At 55.1% G+C, this 13,732-nt stretch overlaps 1 protein-coding gene across 8 annotated transcripts in view; it reads right to left on the minus strand.

Moving 5' to 3' along the window:
- Positions 1-306: 306 nt before the first annotated feature.
- The window catches only part of ZNF236 (zinc finger protein 236), a 106,742-nt gene continuing 93,316 nt past the window's right edge, over positions 307-13,732 (minus strand). For 4 of the 8 annotated variants that reach the window (XM_047698264.1, XM_047698269.1, XM_047698268.1 and 1 more), the window contains exons 27-31: positions 10,894-11,025; positions 8,775-8,972; positions 7,613-7,742; positions 5,248-5,424; positions 309-4,250 (exon numbers count right to left, since the gene is read on the minus strand). In XM_047698264.1, coding sequence (XP_047554220.1) covers positions 4,126-4,250; positions 5,248-5,424; positions 7,613-7,742; positions 8,775-8,972; positions 10,894-11,025 — 762 coding nt within the window. In that variant the 3' untranslated portion in view covers positions 309-4,125. Of the gene's footprint in view, positions 4,251-5,247; positions 5,425-6,500; positions 7,743-8,774; positions 8,973-10,893; positions 11,026-13,732 lie in introns of those variants that run through there. The other 4 variants (XM_047698270.1, XM_047698265.1, XR_007122003.1 and 1 more) reach the window with 4 other exon arrangements.

The following is a 13,732-nucleotide window of genomic DNA, read 5'->3' on the forward strand; positions in this document are numbered from 1 at the left end:
ACGCCCTGCTCACACTGGGTCGACAGTGACAAATGCAGGACGCTAGGCTTACGAACCTTCCCGACGCGAAGAAGACAGACATGGGACTTCGAATCTCGACAAAAATTCTGCCTGCCCCCACCGTTTAATCAGTAAAGATGCAACTAGGTTTTTTTTTTTTTTTTTAATTTATTTATTTGACAGACAGAGATCACAAGCAGGCAGAGAGGCAGGCAGAGAGAGAGGAGGAAGCAGGCTCACCGCTGAGCAGAGAGCCCGATGCGGGGCTCAATCCCAGGACCCTGAGATCATGACCTGAGCCGAAGGCAGCAGCTTTAACCCACTGAGCCACGCAGGTGCCCGCAACTAGGTTTTTAAATGCTGATTTCCTTAGAATAAGGTAAAGATGTCGAGTCCCCAAATGCAAACGTAGCACTTCTGAAATTCTAGTCTAAAAAACCAAAACACTGACGTTGTGTGAATAGAGACTAAGTGGCAAAGAGAGAATCAGTCCAGACGAGTGCACAGTGCCACTTCCGCACTCCCATCTCCGCCTCCCGTCACACGGCAGACCTGAGAAAAAGAACAGATTAGTAATGATTTACCCTTGGGGTGGGGTGGGGTACAATATTGACTCTGAAATAAACTTCTGGGGAAAAAAACAGGCAAAAGGCGAGCAGGTGAGGTCTCTAAAAATAATACCCAGAAAGCGGTCCTATATGTCTTACGTATTTTCTTAAAACTACGTGACTGACATAAATCCGCGTGATCACTTGATGTTAAAAATGCGTATCTTGGTGAGTTACACGTATTTCTCGGAGGAGAGGAAAGCCCGTGGGAAGAACTTGTAAAAACCTCTCGCACCCGGACCGGCGCGTGCGGCTCTAGCACGCAGATGTTCCACGAGCCCTTCTAAGAGGCCAGAGAACAGAGGCCTGCCCACGAGGCTCGGACTCACGTTTGCTTACGAGCGACAGCGGGCGGAGGAGCACAAGACACGGAGTGGGGGACGTGATGCCCAGGGCAGTGCTGCGCTCGGACGAAAGACGAACCCGATGGGATGGAGGGAATTGCTTACAGGGACAGAGGCTCACGGCCCATCGGCCCCACCTCGTCAGAGGGTAACGAGGGGCCTGATGGGCCCATGCGGCTCTGCCTGGCAGGCAGGTGCCTCCGTTCCTCGAGGGGTCTGCCCTGTCCACCCCTGGCCACGCACCGAAGGGTTAGTGGAGCCACGGGAGAGCTCAGGGTTGGGGCATCTCGAGCTACACTGTTGAAGAGGTGTGTTTGTGTGCACCGACCACCGCTCTGGAAAAACAGGACCGCTTCTTCGTCCTCCAGCGGACTGGACCCGGCACGTCCCAGTCCCCCGCCACCGCCACATCCCGAGAACTCTACCCGGGTTTTAAGCTGAGTGTGTGGGCAAAGGCGGCTCTCCCCCTCTGCCCACAGGAATGCTTCACGGGCAGCTGACCACAAGCTTAAAGACAGTCATGAACTTTGGAGAGGCCTTGCTTGCCAGGGCCAGTCACGCAGGTGACCGAGAAAAGGAATGACGCTGGCAGCTCACAGGGACGGCGTGCCTGTCGCTGACCCGTATCCTGACTTTTGAACTTTGAAGCTCTTCAGCTAGACCTTGCAAGTTTTCATTATCTAGACTTCACGGAGGCAAGGGAAAATACCATTGAAATCCTGCTCTGTTAAAACATTATCTGAACTTGAAATTAATCCATGTGCCAAACTATTATATAGTAAATATTTTAAAAGAAAAAAAAATTGATCACACTTCCTAACTTCATTTTTTATTTATTGTTATTCCAAAGCAGATATGCTATGATGAGATATTTCTAAAAATACAGTTATCTATTCTCAAAACCCTGGTTATGCAGGAGGCTAGAAATCTCGTCAGAAGACATTTATCAACCAGTAAAATACAAAGATCAACCTGTACTCCACCAAAGGTTCAAGTGAAATTATGTCTTTACAAAACCTTGTATTTCAAGGAATGTTTTGCAAAGAAGCAGCTTTTTTAATTAGGAAGTAAATAAAAATAATATATTAATGTCTTGTGTTTGCCTGCTAATAGTTAATAATTGAGAAAACTCACAGAATGGTATCATTGATAGATCTTTTTTTTTCTTTGACGAAAATAAAAGTAGGTTTAGATTCACCTGGTAAGGCCTTACTTAAACAGGCAGCTGGCCAATACAGTTCGCTGAACTATGCTCTCTGTACAATTAGGAATTAAATAAACCCCTTTTAGAGACTTGTCCTGAGAGATGACATTTAATGCTACAACCAAAATAAATAACCTAGCAAGAACAAAATTTTTTAAATTCCAATAATTTCAACTTTGGAGATATCTGTTCACCAAAATTAATCAACATTTCTAAAATATTTTAATACAAAATTATAAAAGAAAAGTGCATTAAAAGCAGAATCTTTAAAACTCTGGCACAATTACAATTATTCAGAATATACGGACTACAGCCAGCTACACACTGACATTCAAGGAAAACCTCAGGATATATAGTAAGTCCAGTATCACAAGAATAAGTCAAATAAGGCTTTTTTTTTCCTTAAAAAAATATACAATACACAAAGCAGTTTGAAAAAAAAGTAATATTATTTAACAGTTTTCTGACTTAAATATTTTCACATAACCAAAGTTTTTATATCATCATCAATATGACTTATGTACATACGCCAAAAAGTGAACAACAACAAAATCAAAAGATGCCCTTTGAAAAATAACAGTGAAAATGTCTCTTTCTTCAGGAATCTGAAATGAGCTCCTCTCTTAATATACAAAGTCCATACAATATTTATAATAAAACTGCTCTCTTCTGAAACCAGGGAGGCCATGAGACAAAATAAAGGCAATTATTTTTCAAGAGAAAAACAAAAGCTAAACAAGCCCCCCTTCATGTCGCAGTGAACAAGGTACCCATTTGTGACTCCGATGAGCACAGCTCTGGCCTGCCGTGCTCGTGGGGAGTCGGACTCTGACGCGCGCTCTCTGCCGTCAGGACGAGCGCTGCTATTTACAAAATATACCGTTCAGCCACACAGAGGCCCATATATCTGTCTATGTACATGTGTATTTATATATAGAACATATAAATAATTCTGAAGGAGAAATTCACATGAAGTAAAGAACCTTCCGTCTTTGGAATGCTGTAGGAGCAACGCGCACTCTGCCCCGGCTCGGGGTGGGATTTGGTTTGGGACGTGTTCAATGTGGCACCATTGATGACAGTGAGAGTTCCCTGAATTAGACGACACACCTGCCCACGCGTGAGGAGAGGAGCACAGCAGCTCTAACCCACCGACACGCCGCTCCGCGCCGCGGGGGACGGGACCACGCTCCCTCGACTCCGAGGACATGGTCCTGACCTCGCCTGCGTGCGACATATGGCTTGTGCTTTCTGCAGTCACGTAACCCGCGGCCCCGAAGGTGGACTCGGGCAGCACGTGCGGCCCCGCCCCATCCCGTGAGGACACGTTCATCCCCGTTTGTGCCCCCTCCACCGTCTGGGCCCCGACGCTGCATCCTTGTAGCTGATAGTCCGAGAATCGTAACGCGGAGAGAACGGGCCAGCCATCTCTCCATATTCTAGTAACTTACGGTAGACTAAAAAGAGTCTGTTTCTAATTTCAAAATACACAGAGAAAGAAAATGGAAAACACTTCCCTGCGTGTTCTAACGTTTCTCTGAACCTCATGCACCGATTTTACGTTTGTTTTATAAGCTATGCTTCTTACAACAGAAAGCACAAAGGAAAATCTATCTTGCGTGTTCCATGTTAACGCTCGTCTCCGCTAACACAGAGAGGCCACGGCACGGGACAGTGAGACCAGTTCACTCTTTGGAACTGGAGGCACTGGCCACGACGGGAAGGTAGAACTGCCTAGGGTCGTACCTGAGTTCAGTGATTTGTACACAAACGACAACAACGGGCTGACACTGCTCTCAGTTGTTCCTATCAGTCTCTGAAGACAATGATTCTTGAGATAATTTTACAGCTAAAAACCTAGCATGGTAACATTTCTTAACACCCGAAGCTTCCAAGAAGAAATTCCAAGTGCTCTGTTCTCCGCAACATTTAACTTCAGAAACGGCTTTGGTGGGGGGGGTGGGCCAGGTCAGAACACGTTGGCCAGGGCCTGCCACTCGCTCGCGGACTCCTGGACCACCTCCTCCAGATGGAGGGTCCGGCCCAGCTCCTCGGCACCGTGCTCCTGCTGGACGACGGGCTCCTGCAGGTTTCCTGCCGCACAGACGGACAGACAACAGGCAGAGTGTCAGACACACGGCAGCATGCAGGGACTCACGATGGAATAAAGACAACTTAAACTGAGACGAGATTTCTAAACTGATTTGTGATCCACCCCACAGGAGGAAGAACTCGAGCTGCAGATGAACTATGTCGGGGGCAATTCCCGTTCCCGAACGTGCAAAAACAGCCCTTGCTAGGCAGCTCGCGCGGTCACGGCTACGTCACCACGAGGTCAGTGCCAGCGGTCAGTCATGAATGGCAGCAGTGCAACAGGCACGAACTCCAAACAGGAAGAAAAGCAAGACGCACTGCGACGTAGACGTGAGAGCAGAGCGTCCGAGCCCTCCCTGGCCGCCCCGTCTCACTCACAGATCCCACTGTCCTGAGCACCGTGCCAACTCCAGACACTGAACCGGCCGGGGCCCACCACACTGCAGCCAGTGCACCCCAGCCCCGCACCGCAGCCCGTCCAGGCGGGACCCAGAGGAATGGCAGGGAGGTGCTCCGGGGCCCCGCAGCCTGATCCGCCCCCTTGGGTGGCACCGGCGTTTGAGTGGGCACCCAGTGGACACACCCACCCCGCATGCCCGCTCTGAGGGCCCGCGCGCATCCAGACACCCCACCAAGAGCACCGGGACCCCATCCCCCCCGCCACGCGCACCCGGACCCCCCACCATCCGCACCCAGAACCTCCACTAAGTGCACCTGGACCCCACCCCCACCAAGCGTGCCTAGACCCCCCACCGCGTGCACACTGATCCCCCGCTGTGTGCACGCGGACCCCACCCCGCTGCCACGTGCACTCAGACCCCCACTGTGCACATGCCGCCCCCCGCGAAGCACCCGGACCCCCACCTCCCCGCCATGTGCTGCCAGATGCCCCCACCATGTGCACCTGGACCCCCTGCCGCGTGCATCCTGACCGCTGCCCACCCTGCAGGTTCGGAGCCCCGTGGGGCGTCCGCGGGGGGCCCGGCCGCCGCCTCACCCGTGTAGCTGTGCGCCCGCTTCATGTGCAGCTTCATGTTGCTCTTCTGCGTGAAGCCCATGACGCAGTAGTCACACTTGTAGGGCCTCTCGCCCGTGTGCTTCTTCATGTGCACCTGCAGCGCGCTCTTCTGGTTGAAGGCCTTCTCGCACAGGCTGCAGTGGAACGGCCGCTCTCCTGCGGGAAACACGGGCCGTCGGCGTCTCCCGCGGGCACTGCACAGGGCGGGACGCTCTGAGCGCGGACCCGGGGTCCCCAGCCCTCCCGCCCCTCGGATGAGTGCACGGCTTCTAGCAACTCTGCCCCTCGGTGAGGCACGGGACAAAACGTCATCAAAAGCTCCTCCGACTCCCAGGAGCATCCGGACGCAGAAGCACAGCACGAACGGTTATGCAAAGTGTTCTGAACAGTGGGGACGGCCAGGCAGCAGCACATGAAGTGCAGAGACTGTCACATCCACTTCACGTAACGTGTAACTGATCCAGCATTTTTTAAATGTCATTCTAATTGCTTTGACGTTAATACAGAAACGGAAAGGTGGAAGGGACTCGGGCACGTTGACTCTGGGAAAAAGCCTGGCTCCTGTACCGCCCCACCCCACACCCTGCCGCCCACTCCTGGGCCTGCAGTCCCATCCCTTCGCAGTCCCTGACTCCACCCACACACTCATCCGATGCCAGCCCCTGGGGCCACAAGCCCTTCCCCTAGGCCTAGAAGGTTCTGTCCCATCAGCATGGCTACCTTGTGGCCAGGTGTCTGTCCCCTTTCTCTGCATGGCCTCCCTGGACCCCGTGTTGGCATGAAGGCCCACGTGGCTGCTCTAGTCCCCAGGTGTCACCCTCCATCACTCCAAGTCTGTCCCTCTCCCCCAGTGGCCAAGACACAGGAGGGCTACCCACCCCGCTCCCCAAGCCAGCCAGAGACCTAAAGCAGCCCGAAGCTTTTTGGCCCTAATCCCCAGGACTGGGCATGGGAGGGGGTCACATGCCCTAAGGATGAGGAGGTCACGGAGGTGGCTATGCCTTGAGTCAGGTGACCTGGGCTGAGTCACAGGGAGAGTACCGTGGTGGGGGCCAGGTCCGTGCCCTCAAAGAAGAGGGTTCTGTGGCCAGAGGCAGAAGGGAGCTGCAGGGACCCGAGGCTGCCCAGGGCCATGGCTGGCGTGAAGGCGGCAGACGTGCTGGGGGGTGCAGGAGCACCTGGCCCCAGAAGCAGGCCCCACAGCAACACACCCTCAGCAGGTTTCTCCAAACCTTTGGAAGCCACCTAGCTCGTGCTAGCAGGCCAACGGCAGTCCCTGTCCCCTAAAGCCGTCCTTTTGCGCAGACGCATAGAAGGGCAGTGGCACCGTCTTTCACTCAATATTTGTTTTGCTGAACACCCGGTCGGCGCCAGTCTGTGTGGACCAGCAGGGACGTCACTGGGAACGCCGGGGAAGGACGCTGACAGGAGCACCTGCCGGATATCCAAGGGGGCCTGTGGGCTGGCCAGGGACAAGGAGGGGCACAGAGGCCTCCTGGGGAGGGGTGTCCAAGCTGATACCTGCAGGCCAGTCAGAGATGACCCAGCCAAAGGAGACAGGGGCTGGGCAGAGGCACCAGCAGAGAGGGTGCTCAGGGAGCAGAGTCGGGACTCCGGACGGTGAGTGTGGGACCTCCAGGCTTCCCATGGCCAGGTGCCGTGGTCAGAGGTGTGCGGCAGTGGGCGGGACGGCTCCCAGGACACCAGGATCCCACCTGGAGGAGCTCAGAGGGGAACGAGAGGGGTCTGTCTGCCAGACACCCAGGGTTTCTGCCTGGCTCTGTGCAAACGCAGGGCTGCCCACCAGAGCAGGACGCAGGTCCCGCTGTCAGTCCTGAGAGGACAGGCTGCAGCAGACAGGGCCCTGGGACAGTGGTGTTTCCATGTGAGACACAGGCCACAGGCGCCTCATGGGCTGGCAGAGGTGGAGGACACAAGTGAGCTGTCAGGGAAATGGGCTAAGAGGCCGAGAGATGGGAACTCGTGTCTCAGTGCTGGTCTTCCCTCTGGGACAATAGACCTGGGCAGGTGTAGGCGGTGACAGGAAGTCAGCAAAGAATAGCCTGAAGCCCTGAGGAGCGACAATGGCGTCCCCCGCAGCAGCAGGAGCAGGAGCCCAGGGTCGGGGGGACGTCCCCAGAGGCCACGGCAGCCCTTGGCGGTTCTATTTCTCATGGTCACTAGGGAAACCACAGGATTTGTACTAAGAAGTTAGCATGAAGAACTGACGACAAACAAGGGTGATACACTGCGTTCCCGGCTTCACCAATCGCGCGTTCCGCCGAGTCCTATTTTCTCGCCAGCCTCCGGAGCCCCGACCTGGAAGCCCGCGGCTCGTGGTTACCTGTGTGGATGCGGCTGTGCCGCTCCAGCTGGCTTGGCTTGGCGAACGCCTTCTCACAGGTGTCACACTTGAACACTCGCGGCTTCTGGGAGCTCAGCGAAGGGCCAGCCTGATGCGTCTGCATGTGCTCCTGCCGCAGACCACACATGGAGAGGAAACCTGAGATCATGGCAGTTCTCGACGGACCTGCGACACGGCCGTGGGACCCATCGGAGCAGCAAGGACAACCCGAGGCCCATCTGGGATGAGTGCCCTCGGGGATGCAGTGGGGGTCGGGGGGGGGCCCCCAACAGCCCAGGGTACCGGCTGTGCAGCTCTGCAGGGCCTCTGCCCTTCCTTGTTGCCAATGACCTTGACGGTGAATGGGACATGGTCCGCTATTTGGTAAGATGTTCCTCGCCTGAGAACTGTGTGCAGCGCTTCTCATGACTAGACAGGGGCTATGGGGTGGGTGAGGGAGGTCGAGGGCAGTTGCCAGAAAACACAGCAGAGGAAGAGACAAGGCACACGGATGAGCTGAGGGTCTGGAGGGCAGATGTCCGGGGTCACTGTGCAGCAGAAGGCTGGGATCCCTGGTGGACTAACCAGTGGTCAGATGCGGCCACTTCTGGTATCAAGGAGTGCTGGCTGGCAGTCGCCAGACGGGGTACGCGCCCCACACCACGGCATGCCACCTGAGTGCAGCCCTGGACATCAAGTCCCAGAGCCCTTCCTCCTCCTCCCCCCGAGTGTGCGCATGTCCCAGAGTTCACCCAGCCCTTCTCCTGGCACGCGGACCCCGTTCTCAGGGTGGACACAGAGCCAGCTGCTGAGGGGTTCCCGTTCCCCTGCCAAAAGACGTGTCAAGTGTAGGTCCCCCGCGAAGAGGGGAGTTCCTGCTTCCCCACAGCCCAGCCAGTAGGTGCTGGCAGACTTCTTACTATCTTCAGCTCTGCTCGGTGAGACACGGCATCTCAGTGTCAGCTTAAGTCCTATTAGACCCGGACTTGGAACTGCGCATGAACACGTAACCAGCAGATCTGCTAACACTAAACTCTTACTGACCTTTTCCTCCACAAAGGGGAAATCTGTTAACTCTTTCCTTGCTGCGAGCAAGACTCATGACGTCCACCGATCCGGACCGCACCGAGCGTCTCTAACCCGTGGGGACGGCGGCACATACCTTGAGGTGCGTGGCGCGCTTGAAGGCCTTCCTGCACACGGGACACACGTGGATGCGCTCCCGGCCATGCGTCTCCCGGCTGTGGTGCAGCAGCGCGGCGGCCGAGGTGAAGCTGCGGCCGCACTCCAGGCACTGGTGCGCCCGGCCCTCCTTCTCCGGCTGCCCGCCCTGCGCCAGGCCGGCCGACACGTCAGCTACCTGCAGCGGATCAGAAACCCCGGAACTCACTCGGTGGCCGGAGTGAGCAAACGCACAGATGACAGGACGACGGACACACGCCGATGGCAGACGCCCGGCCCTCAGCGCGCCGTCAGGGGCGGCAAACGGATCAGACCACACACTCTTGCCCTCCAAGCAGCGCGAAGCGAACAGAACGGCGCTCCGTGTGTGTGACCTTCCAGGGCCAACTGTGCTGGTGGCCGCCCCGTGCCGTGTCCTCACTGATAACCATACTGGGGAACCGCACGGCGCTCAGAGTGATGCCAGCACGCGGCGTGCACTCCGTACGCGCCCTGGGGGACAGCGGTGACAGCCGGCACAAGTACAAAGGACGCGGCCCCCAAATGCTCCCGCTCGGGCGAGAGCTCTCAGCAGCCTGCGGCACGAGTAGCGCTTAGCGGGAGGCGAGTCCTCGCGCTTGCAGTGCGGTGCTGCCCGAAAAGGGGCATCAGAACCAGCCAGGTTCCAAGTCATTTTCATGGGGCGTCACCAACACCCTGAAACCAAAGAGAGCAGGTGAGTGTCGCTGTTATAAATGAGCGTTCAGTTTTGTAGATAAAAACTCGTCCATGACAATTGAGTGAAACAAATTTATAAGTAATTATAATGAAAACTGATGGGATTTGTCAACATTTTTATCTAGTTTTTCAAGTACTTTTTCATAAAATCTAATACACAGAAATGGATAAAATTTAAAGAAGACGACTTAACAACAAAAGATGTCTACAAGGTGCGCTAAGGTCACCCGTCTACACTATAATAAAACAAATAACGGAAGGAAAACAGGAGTAAAACAAGAGATCAGAAGTGCGCGGATGCCTCCACAAAGGAGGTATCGTCCCGTGACGTCTGTCAGGTGTGCGAGTGTCTAACGTGAGCGTCCGTGTGTGTGAAGTGAAGAAACAATGGAAACAGACTGTGTGTTCAGGTCAGTGCAAAAAGCCTATTTCTTGTGAGTCAAAGAACGTCTGAACGGCCCCAGAGCAGAGGAGACGCGAGGGCTCCAGGCCACGCACCGCCAAGCGCGTGCTGACCCAGCGGCAGCCGAGAGCCAGCGCCGCCCCAAGGACCCCCGTGTGCGCCTGCGGGCCTCCCCCAGGGCTGCGGTAGCGGACACGCCCCAAGGCCAGTGGACCCTTCCAGCACCACTGAGCCGCCGCGGGGTGCCGAGCCCCCAGACAGAAACTCACTAACCGCCGGATGAGCCCCGGTTGGGGAAACGCCGCTCTACAGCCTTTACACAAAAGGGGTCCTCATGCACTGAAAGACCAGGGACTGTCCTGAAACGCATCTGCTCAAGCTGCACAGGACGGGACACTGTCCAGACCCCGTGGCTATTCACTTCCTGCGCTTTCCCTGTCACTCGGAGGAGCACTAAGGAGACAGTGATCGTTAGACTGTCCTGTATTCAGAACTGTCATTTCCTAAATGTTTTAGACCCTCAGAATATACATTTTAAGGGAAAAACTACTCAAATGACAAATGGGCCATGTGCACACACGTGTGTGTAGAGGGAAAAAACGCAACCAGACCCGAAGAGTCAGCAGAGGTTTTACCAGAAAACCCCTGGAAGGAACAGAGTGGCCACTGCGGGCCGCTGCCCAGGAGAGTTCACGCATGTAAAACCAGCCTCACGCACGACTGTGTCTGCACCTCATTCTGCGGAACAAAACCCTGGCTCCGGCCAACCGCACATCGAGGAACGAAGGAGTCGGTCCCCACCGTTCAACACAGGCTGTCCCCCAGGCCCTGTGCAGTGCAGCCCCCGCACGTCACCCCCATTCGGCCTGAGAAGGCCCCCCAGGAGCGGCCCCCAGCCCTGAGCCCTCTGGGACCAGCCCCTCCCAATCCGTGTCCCTGACAACCCGCGACCAAGTGTGAACACAGGTGTGTGACGTACCTGGTAGGCGATTTCCTCACACGCAGCGGCGGAGGGCTGTGGGGTGTGGCTCACAAGGATGACCTGCGGCGACCCTGCTCCCCCTTGGCCCGACAGTGAGGAGTCCGTGAGTAAGGCTGGGAACTGCTGGCCCTGGCAAGGACAGACTAGTTTAGAAGTCGTGACGTTATCAAACCCAGGAGTAACATACACGATGCCTGACGGTGCAGCTCCTGGGGACCACACGGGGACACGTCCCCAGAAGAGCGCACCACGGCACTGTCCCACGGGATGCAGCACCCCACGCCCACGCGTGTGCGCCAGAGAAATGAAACCTGCGCGGCCTGGAGCGCTCGCGCACAAATGCCCACAGCAGCCGCAGAAAGGGAACCCAGCTGACAGCCAGCAGCCGTGGGGCAGACGGCCCAAACGAGGAGCATCTGTACAGTGGAAAACGATTCAGCCTGAAGAAGGACGGGAGTGCGTGGCCCAGGCAGGCCCCTCCACGCTGGGCTTCCACGAGGTGAGGCGCTCAGAGCAGGTGCGTCTACAGACACAGCGGTGACTGCTGGTCGTCGGGGGCACGGGGAGTGGCTGCTAGCCGCTAACCGTGCCACGTTTCTTTTTGGGGTGATAAGATGTTCCAAAACTAGATGTGGTTGGGGTGCTCAACTCTGTAAGTACACTGAAGACCATTAAATTCCACACTTTAAATACACAGGTGAGCGCTATGGTACATGCGGCGTGTCTCCACAAAGCTGCAACGCGGAGAACGCTTACTTGTTTACAAAGGGACAACTTTGCCTTTGAGTCCTAGTCCCACTCCAGTCTTACTGTGGCCCTGGGACAGAAAGAATGAAGGGACGGGGTGGGACAGGGCATGCACAGAGGGGCATCTGGCCCGACCCCAGGCTCCAAATGGAAAGCCACACAAATTCGTTCACCTACGAAATCAGAGTGACTCTCGGACATGCACGTGAAACACAAGGGTCCGAGGGCCAGTATGAATGCGCAGACGGAGGGGCACGGAATCAGGAAGGGCACTCGGCCACAGGGGAGGGGTGTCCTCACGTCTCTGGGGCAAGCCTGGGTCCCACGGGGCAGAAAAGGCTGGAACAGGCGTGGACAGTTAGAAACGGACTAAGAAGGCATCGAAGGATGGTCAGGGCCACTTCTCCTGGGAAAGACCCTTCCTCCGGCACATGGGGACACAGAGCCAAGGGTAGAGCATGGAGCAGAGGATAAATTTACAAGGAGAGCATCATGGATTCTAGAGAAAAAGAGCTTTATAATTGATTTGGATTCTCTGGTTTCCACACGCACGTTTAGGAAAAGTGAAATGACGTTTTGGGTATCTCCCTTTATCTAAGTCTTTTACACGAACGTGGCGTATTTTGGCAAGTTCCTACCCGTACCACTAAAGCTTCATGTTCGCCATCCCCCTTACGTGGGAGGTCAGCCAAGTACCACTGCATTCCAGTACCCGTTGCTTCAGACTCCTGTCCTCACCCGCCGCTGGCTCTGCCAACGCTCTTACCCAGAATACCCAACTTTGGAAAATGGCGTCAGTCAAAATTAATAAATTCACATTTCCTAATTCTACAAAGCAAGACAAATACTACTGCTAGCCAGAAACTCTGATACACGTAAGAACCACTGTTGGCTCAATAAAGTCATCTCTTCTCAGAAGGAGAGCTAAGGCCTTTGAGACGCTGCACTTACAGAGATCCATCAAGGGGAAACGACGACCTTCCAGAAGTGAGAACTAGACTAGCCACACCAGGGGAAGGGGCAGCACATGGGACGGAAGGTTCTGGGTCTTGACTGTGATGATGACCATACCTGGCTGTGATATCCTACCTACAGTTCTGCACAACGCCACGACCTGGGGAAGCTGGGTCAAGGGGTACATGAGATCTGTCTGTATCGTTTCTGAAAACGGACTATGAAGGAACAAGTAACTCAAAATAAAAAGTTTAATTTAAAAAAACTCTTAATACAATGTACCTTACTAGCTTATTACTGGTGTTTCAATTGCTAATATTAAGTACTCTTGGTGCATATGCCTGATTTAAAATTCGGGTATCTAGTAAAATACATGCTCAAAATCAGCCACAGCCAAGGAAATGGTGACTTGAATCTGCTGAAATGACACCATCTCCAAGCCCTCCTTCTTTGGCTTGGGGGCTCACTGGCAGTGTATCTATTTCTCGGCTGTATTTTGGTTTACACGGAGGTGGAAGTTACAGGACTTCTCACCCCCAAGTGCACATGGCGGAGGGGAGCAGGACCTGGGCCCGTCACGAGCAGACCCCAGGCGCACCCGCAGCTGCTGACTCACCCTCGCAGCGTGAGCCCGGAGATCCTGATGCGCAACCAAGTTTGGGAAAAGCCACTCAAACCTCACCCAGGCTTGCCACCCTGACAGGCGACAGTCAGTGTGACAGCCGACCTGCCTCCCTGCCCCGTCCCTGGAAGGCGGCCTCATTCAGCGTCTCCCTGAATTAGCGTCCTGAATTCAGCGTCATCTGGCCAGGGGCGTGCTCTCAGCAGCCATCACCCCCATGCCCTGCACAGGTGCGCCAGAACTCCAGCAACACGGCGCTCAGAGAGAGGGTCCAGGAGCGCCCGCGGTGTGGACAGGAAGGAAGCGGGAAGCCTTTGGCAGCCCAGCCTGGGCCCCTCCAGTCCCTGGAGCCCACGACTGCTCGTGCAGAGCCCCCTGCCAACTTCCCATGCGGCCCAAGTCACATTCGGACTTCTTGGCACGCTTCCGTGTCTACACAGGGTTTAAATGCTTTCTACACGGTCCATTATCTGGATGCTCACACACCCAGATAATGATGTTACTGCATGTACA

This window comes from Lutra lutra, chromosome 12 (assembly GCF_902655055.1).
Source record: "Lutra lutra chromosome 12, mLutLut1.2, whole genome shotgun sequence".
NCBI lineage: Eukaryota > Metazoa > Chordata > Mammalia > Carnivora > Mustelidae > Lutra > Lutra lutra.